Source organism: Buceros rhinoceros, unplaced genomic scaffold, assembly GCF_000710305.1.
Source record: "Buceros rhinoceros silvestris isolate BGI_N320 unplaced genomic scaffold, ASM71030v1 scaffold7868, whole genome shotgun sequence".
In the NCBI taxonomy this organism is placed as follows: domain Eukaryota; kingdom Metazoa; phylum Chordata; class Aves; order Bucerotiformes; family Bucerotidae; genus Buceros; species Buceros rhinoceros.
In genome coordinates this window covers 35,038-42,729 of record NW_010427445.1, presented here as the reverse complement: position 1 = coordinate 42,729, position 7,692 = coordinate 35,038, and the positions used below count along the sequence as shown (strand labels likewise).

The window sequence follows — 7,692 nt, the reverse complement described above, 5'->3', positions numbered from 1 at the left end:
GGGGCGGGGGCGGGGAAGAGGGTGGGAAGTGGGAGAGGAAGGATTCAAATATTCAAAATAAAAATTGCATTTTAGTGAGCTATGCCAAACAGGACTGTGAGGAGCCCCACACTTGAGGTGTTCACTAGGGGTCTCTCCAAGTGCAGGGAACCTCACTGTCTAAAACACAGAATCAAGGACTCAGTCCCAGCTGATATTTTATATCTTTTAGCTAAAGGGCAGCAACATGTTTGCAAATGAGAAACAGGTCTTATTCTAACTTCATTTTTTACCTGGATTACAGCTCTTAATATACTTGCTCTCTGGACTACTACGGTGACCAAATTTTCATCCTCAACTCCATCCATGCTTTCTTCATGTGAGAGGTTTAGATCAGATATTAGGAAAAGTTTCTTCACCAAAAGGCTTGTCAAGCACTGGAAGAGGCTGCCCAGGGCAGTAGTGAAGTCACCATCCTGGAGGTGTTTAAAGGATGTGTAGATGTGGTGCTGAGGGTCATGATTTAGTGGTGACTTGGTAGTGCTGGGTTAGCAGTTGGACTTGATCATCTTAAAGGTCTTTTTCAACAAAAACAATTCTATGATTCTATGATTCACAGTGATTACAGAAATGAAGATAAACCTGGTACTGAGTCTTGCAAACAGATGTTGATACATAGCTTTGTGCAAGGGGGAATACACCATTGCTGCCTTTTTCTGAGTTGGGAAGCTGTGCTGAAAGAGCAGAAGTCAAAAAGACAGCCAGATTAATTTTTTAACTTTTACCAATATATCCAAGTCAATTTTCAGCTAGCCTTGTGCAAGACTGAAGGTCGTGTAAGTGCAGCTAACACCTACAAACTACTGAGACAGTATGGGAGATCAGCAAAGCCTCCTAAAATAGCAGTCCTGATAGGAACTGTAGCCAAGTTTATGTTGTTACCTGTCTTGTTTGGAGTCAATTTTGAATCAATATTGCAGCTTATTTTTATTGTTGGTTGGTTGTTTTTGCAAGTATTATTTCTAAGATCATGTGTCACAGAAAGTTTATGTACTTAGAGTCACATAAGCTCGAGGTAGTTCCATTATGTTTTTATACCTGCCTGTTTATCAGGAAAGGTTTCTATTTTTATTGTGGGAATTAATTGACTAGCTGTAAGTTTAATGATAAAGTTGGGTACCCAGCTGGAGGTAGCACTTCAGAAGGTAGGGCTGTGTCAGCCAACTAGCAATAGCTGGCTAGCGCTAGCAAGAAGCTCTCAAGATGATCTCATGATCAAGCTCTCAAGATGATCATAATTAAATTAATTATGAAGGCAGCAGGTTTCAGGATATCTCTTGGGATGCATTACACCAAATGGAATAGATAGAGGTACCCATAAGAAGAGACTTTGCCACAGGAAAGAGATTTCCCTTCCGGGAGCAATGCCAAAGCAGTCACTAGCAATCCATGCTGCAGACCTGTCCTCTTGGTTCCTAGTTGCAGAGAAGGTAGTGGAAATCAGACTGCATAATCTGGTGGGTTATGCCGAGTTTTCTTTAAATTTGTTCTCCACACCTGATAGACAGTTAATTGACTCTGAGGTAGACTAGAATAACACTTGTTTTACCTTTGTCCAAGTTTGATTGAATGGAAAGGAGGATTTCCACGGCACACTAGTAAACATCAAGCTGCCTTACTCTCCAGGGACTTTCCTTAGGGCAAAACAGAGCTGTGTAAGGCTGAGCATCCTCAGGATCTTGGAGATTGTGCACAGGCTTGTTTAAGATGATTAACTCTGAGTAATATGTTGGAGAGGGAAATTTCCACTTGATGTTGATTAAACAGATCTTTTGTGGGACTCAAGGGTAGTGAAGATGGAATAACTCATGGGGTTCACCTGCTGGTTTGTAACATTTAGATTTTACTAATGCTGGGTAACCCTGAGTGTCTTTCCCAGCTCTGCCAGTCTTAGTCGTTAGTACTTCCACTCTCTGTACCTCAGTTTGCCCATTGTATAAAGAGGGAAACTTAGTTTCTACATAAAAGAGAGCATGGGTTTTGTTTAAAATTGGTTAGTGCTACAGACACCCCCCATCACTTTGGTACTAGGTACAACCTAGCCTGCAGAGACCTTGGGGACTGCACTGAATTTCCAGGGCCACTGAGGTATATGCTATAGAAGAATCAAATCTGCTTCAGAGCAGAGAGCTGAGCTGTTTACTGATGTCCTCATGACTCTCCATTTGAAACATTATATGTGCTTTTCTGTAGGCATAAAATTCAGCTCTTGAGTATGATTTATACCATATTCCCCAGTTTTGGTTGGCGCCTCTGGTAGTACTGTTAATGACTTACAGGAATAAACAGTGAGATAAGCATCTCACCAGTGCTTTCTGCTCTGCAAGGATCTTGGGCTTTGTGCAGCCTGCTCCTTGGGGCTGCTCTTCCTCCTCAGTAGCTTGGGGGATACTGGCAGAATTTTGCTTGCAACTGGCACTGGGGTGATTAATGGCTCTCTGCGTTTTTTCAGGAGAATGCTCTGTCACTGGCCAGTCCCATTTCAAAAGCTTTGACAACAAGTATTTCACCTTTAGCGGGATTTGCCAGTACTTATTTGCCAAGGACTGCATGGAAAATTCCTTTTCTGTGATCATCGAGACTGTGCAGGTAACAGCAGCCTCGGCTGTGTGTCTCTGCACATGCTCTGGAGAGAGTGGGAAGGGCTGTGGGAGTATGATATGAATTGCAGATGCACAGGCCAACAAAAGAAATTTTCTTATGGAAATAATTAGTTTAAATAACAGATGCAGTCTTTCTCTTTAGTTAATAAGTGTTTTGCTTCTCCTCGCTGCCATTCCCAGGAGCCTACCTGGAGACTGAGATTTGTAATGAGATTTGGAGAACAAGCCCTCACCGCCTCTTTGCCAGCTGAACAAACAAGCACAGACAAGGGTGCGCCCCTTGCAAAGCACTCTCATGGCTGTTGCCTCAGTACTGTGTGGAGAAAAGACACTTCCTCAGACACCAAGTAGGGTGCAGAGTAGTATCGTGGGTTGCTTCCCATTAAGTCATATTGGCTGGCTATTTCTGTTGCTCACTGGCCAGTCAGGAGTCCCTGACTTTCTTCACCATCTCCCCTGACGGATGAGAGAGAGGCGGCTAGAGGTCAGCGAGTGGACGCAGCTGGAGGGAGGGAGGAGAGGCAGCCAAGCCAGTGCAGGGAGGGAAGGAGACCTTGGAGGGATTGTCACAGGGAGTTTAACCTGATCATGAAGTTTCTGCATGGAAACAGGTGAACTAACCTTGAGACAGAAAAGGGTACTGAATCAAGCAGAGGGGAAGAAAGGGGACAGGGATGGAGGAACTAAAGGCAGGGATAGATACAATGGAGTTGGGAGACTGCCAGGAATGAAGGGGAGTATCTGCCTGCCTTGCAGGACACAAGAAACAGAGAAGTCACAGGCTTTCTAGTGAAACGATGTGTGACAGTCACATGAACCATCTACGTCTGTAGCCTGCATTGTAAAACTCTGATAATGCAGCTCTAAGGTCATCTGTGCTTGGGAACTTGCAGAACAGGTTTCCACTGAAACTTCCCTTTCGAAACCGGGGAGGAGCCCCGGGGTCCTGCAATCCCTGTACCTCATCTGCGTAACCCAAAGCCAGGAAAGCAAATAGCACAAGAGTATCGGGCAGTTTGAGCCATGCAGCTGTCTCCCAGGCTAACAGTATGTGCGGGGCAGTGTTCACTTCCTACCTCTGCCATGGGAGGCAGGGTTGAACGCTCATCACCAGCACAGGCTGCTTGCAGGGGTCCAGTGTAACGCCCATGGATTGCTTTCCAGGCTCTGAGAGCTCTGAGGAGCTGTGGATTGCTCCCTGGTGCGTGATTATTGGGATAATGGAAGGAAGGCTGCCAGCCTGGTGTTTGTGGGATGCAGAAACTCGATCCATAAAACCATTGAGATGCTTAACACCTCCCGAATTAGATGCTGAAATGCCTTCTGGGGGCCTGGAGATAAGTCACCAATGAAGTGAAAGCTTGAGGTTTGAGGCAAATTTTCCCTTCTTTTAGTGTGCAGATGATCCTGATGCCGTGTGCACTCGCTCAGCTACTGTACGAATCCGGGATATGGACAACAGCCTCATTAAAATGAAACATGGAGGAGGAATTTCACTGAATGGACAAGACATGCAGATCCCTTTGCTACAAGGTGTGTTCGCATGTTCTAACTCTATTCAGCCACTGAAGGGGTCCTACTTACTAGTGTTTTCTGGCATGCCCTAGCCCAGTTCAATCAAAAAGTGTTTCCCATACCAAATTCTCACTTGCAAGCTCTTCTAGAAGTTCCATCGTTTCAGCTTCTCTCCATGCAGCCAACACATCTTGGCTCAGCTCCTCTAAAATTGGGAGAATTAAGCTGGTCTGGATTTGTAAGATGGGATGTTGAAAACCAATGTTGCCCTATGCTTTTTAAAATTATTAGTAGTTATCATCCAGAAACCCCTCCAGTTATCTTGCAAAAAGTCACAGTTAATGCCTGGGGTTTTGCAGAATGCACATACATCCTCTTGGGCTCCTGAGTGCCTTAAAGCAGAGCCTATGGACAAGTTCATACAGATGCAAACTGCTGAGCAGGCACAAAACTCGGGAAGGGTGAAGTGGGCATTGCTGGCACCCCTTGCTTTGGCAGACCTGCAAACCCCCTTGCTCTGTGGCAGCCACTCTGTTGGCCCGTTCAGCACAATGCAGAAACGAAACACCACATCCTAGCTTGACCAACGAACCCTTTGTGGTTGACTTAAGGTGCTCTCCGTATCCAGCGCACAGGGAGGACTTCAGTTCGCCTTATCTATGGGGAAGATTTGCAGATTGACTGGGATGGTCATGGTGAACTCCTAGTGAAGGTACTCTTTCTTTCAGTCTGTTTTATTTCTGCCTTTTTGCCCCCTCTCTCATCCCACCCACACATGTACAAAGATTTTTTTGTCTGAAGTGAGAAACTTCTTTGTGTTGAATGTTAGAAATTCCATTCTCTTTTGCTACCCACGGAATGATAACAAGTGCTTTTGTGTTCCAGAAACAAACATTTTCACCATGTAGCAGCTTGGTAGCTTTTGTGCAATGACAGCCATTATTAACCATGAATAGTTTTGTGTTTTCTTCAGCAGACACTCCCCAAACAGGATTTTTGCTTTCATTTACTTTAACTGTCCTGTCTAAAGTAATGGATTTGTATGACTTAAAATAAAGGACGGATATGGCTCCAGGGACACAGTTACTCATAATTTCCAGGAAAAATCAATTAACTCCTAGAAGATATGTTGCATGCTCCTTCTACTGTGAGAAATGTTTAAAGTCACCCTTGATTAACAGTTAGGGTTTGTCTGTGCTGCAGACCTCAGTGGAGTGTAGAAATACCCAAACCGGGTTTCAAAGAAATGAGCTGTAAGGGAAGCAGTCTAACTGCAACAACAGAATACTTTATATAAAACACTTGCATGTGTTATAAGCTGCAGAATGATTTGCAGTGCAGAAAAACCTGTGAGTGAAGGGAGAAAGAATATTTGCTGTGGACTCTTCTCCTGATAGCTGGTAAACCATCACAATTTCTCCAGCTAAGCCATCTGTCGACCTCTTAGCTCATATAAGAGGCTGTTTTCTTTGTATCAGTGGGTCTCGGGGACTGCAAGCGTTGTGGTGTATTTGCTCCCTCGGGAGCCTGAGTCCGCTTGTAGTGTTGCTACCTGGTTTGATGACCTGCAGGGTACAGGTGCTAAGTCAGGGCGATGTGCTCCTGCTTGATGCTGGGCAGCTGCGGACCTGTGTGCTCCTGCTGTGTTTGCATGGAAGGGTGCTTAACCACAGCTCTGCTGCCTTTTAGCCCCACTGGTACTAGAGAACCTGCAGCTCTGCCCCAGGTGGGGTGTTTTTGCTCACTGAGGAGAGTTTTGCCAAGCAAGTCCGTTTTCTTAGGGTTTTCTACCAAGCAAGGAGCGCTGCCCTTTCTGAACCATGGCATTGCTTTTGCACTCTCCTCACCTTGCCCAAAATCTGGTTAAAATGTCACATCTGGCACAGTGTAAAAGTTCATGAAAGCTAGTTCAGAAGTGAGTACGAGAGTTGAAAAGACAGCAGAGAAGAAAGGTCAAGAATAACTTTAGAAAGCATCTATGATTTTGTTGTTTCAATCTGGCCTGCATCTCTGTGCTCCAGGGGTCTTAAAAATTGGATTTGGGCTAAGAATAATTCAGTTCAGTTCCTTGGCACATCTCAGAAGCTTTGGCTGTCCTCCGTATTTGAAGTATTTTTCTGCCTGGTCAGACACCTGTATAGCCTGGCAAATTTTTTCTTACCGTTAAAACAAATCTAATTTTCTGCTCCAGATCCTCTACCCATAAAAGTGGTGGAAATTTCTCCAATCTGCATTTATTCAGTTCTGCTCCAAGCTCCTTCCCTCGCTGGGTATCTAAAGCATCTTTTTAATTGCTTTTGGAAAGTTAATTTATGCTGGGTTTGCAGACTGACCTGTTGCCAAGTATTTCTGACAATTGGGGGAAGTGTTACACTTCCATTACCTTGGACAGACTTCTGGTAAAAATTCTTTCTGTGTTCCTTCAGAAGGCTCCCCTTTCTGTGACCACTTGATCTTTGTTATTCTAGCTTCCACTCAAAAATAAGGCAGAATCTGGACTTGTATGAGTCATTGTCTCTCTATAAAGTACATGGGAAAAGTAGCTTCCTTGGCCATTAGAGCAATAATGATACATATCCTCTACTAATTCATGTTTTTTTCCTTTCGATGCTCCATAGTTACTCTCTGTCCAATGTATTCAAAGGGAGGGTAGTATTAGCTTATACTTTCGAGGACATTTTTATTTTTAGTTATATAGAAAATCAGTTTTCTTAAAAAATTAATTTTTCTAGCTTTTTTGGTTCTGTTTCACTGGTTACTCCTGCCAAGGACTAAAGTAGCATACAGGGAGCTACTGTAGTATTAAAGCACCGAGTCCGCTTCCAAGGGCAGTTGGCAGCGCTTGTGATGTACCAGATCTTCACTTCTGATAGAAACTGACAGTTCCTACTCGAACAAAAGATATTTGTGCCCTTCCGATGCAGATGTTGTTCAGGAGTTTTCCCCCTGTTTGCATTTCCCCCTGTGGTCCCATTTCAGCTGTCTCTTGATCTGCCGCAAGAATAGGACAGGGTGAAAAGTGCGTCTGCTTTGTGGGTTGTTTGCAACAACGCTTTTAGTGCATCATAAGTTTCTCTAGGCAGGAGGAAGCTTTAATGTGAGGTAACATAGCTTTAGGGGTAGTAGTCTCTTCCTTATTTTATTAATAGTCCTTAATGTTGAAGGAAACAAACAACTCCAACATTGACTGTGTTGTGACAAAACAATCCATTTAAATTTTCTTAATCTTCAAATTTTCTTTTTAAATGTGAAAAGGTGCAGTATCTTTTCACAAATTACCATTGGAAATATAATCATCATCTCACTCTATTAAAAAATGCAGACCTCACTGTTGCTTTGTTCATTTATGAATGAAGGGGAATAATAGGGAAGGATTAAAGTGGCGTGCTGATCAAGGCACAAAGGTAAGGCATTTTTCTCCTAGTCGCCTTCAGTTGCCATCTGAAATTATCTCTGTACCACGCAAAAATTGGCCTGCTGCCACTAACAGTAGCATTTATGTTAGAAGTTTAAAACTTCAGTACAATGAAAGAGT

General features: G+C 43.7%; 1 protein-coding gene across 1 annotated transcript in view; it reads left to right on the top strand.

The window, feature by feature from the left end:
* Positions 1-2,491: 2,491 nt before the first annotated feature.
* The window catches only part of LOC104498517 (von Willebrand factor-like), a gene marked incomplete at both ends in the record, with an annotated part of 37,857 nt that continues 32,656 nt past the window's right edge, over positions 2,492-7,692 (top strand). Inside the window, 3 exons of the mRNA XM_010141910.1 lie at positions 2,492-2,628; positions 4,037-4,175; positions 4,769-4,869. Of these exons, the coding sequence (XP_010140212.1) occupies positions 2,492-2,628; positions 4,037-4,175; positions 4,769-4,869 (377 nt within the window). The remainder of the gene's footprint in view (positions 2,629-4,036; positions 4,176-4,768; positions 4,870-7,692) is intronic.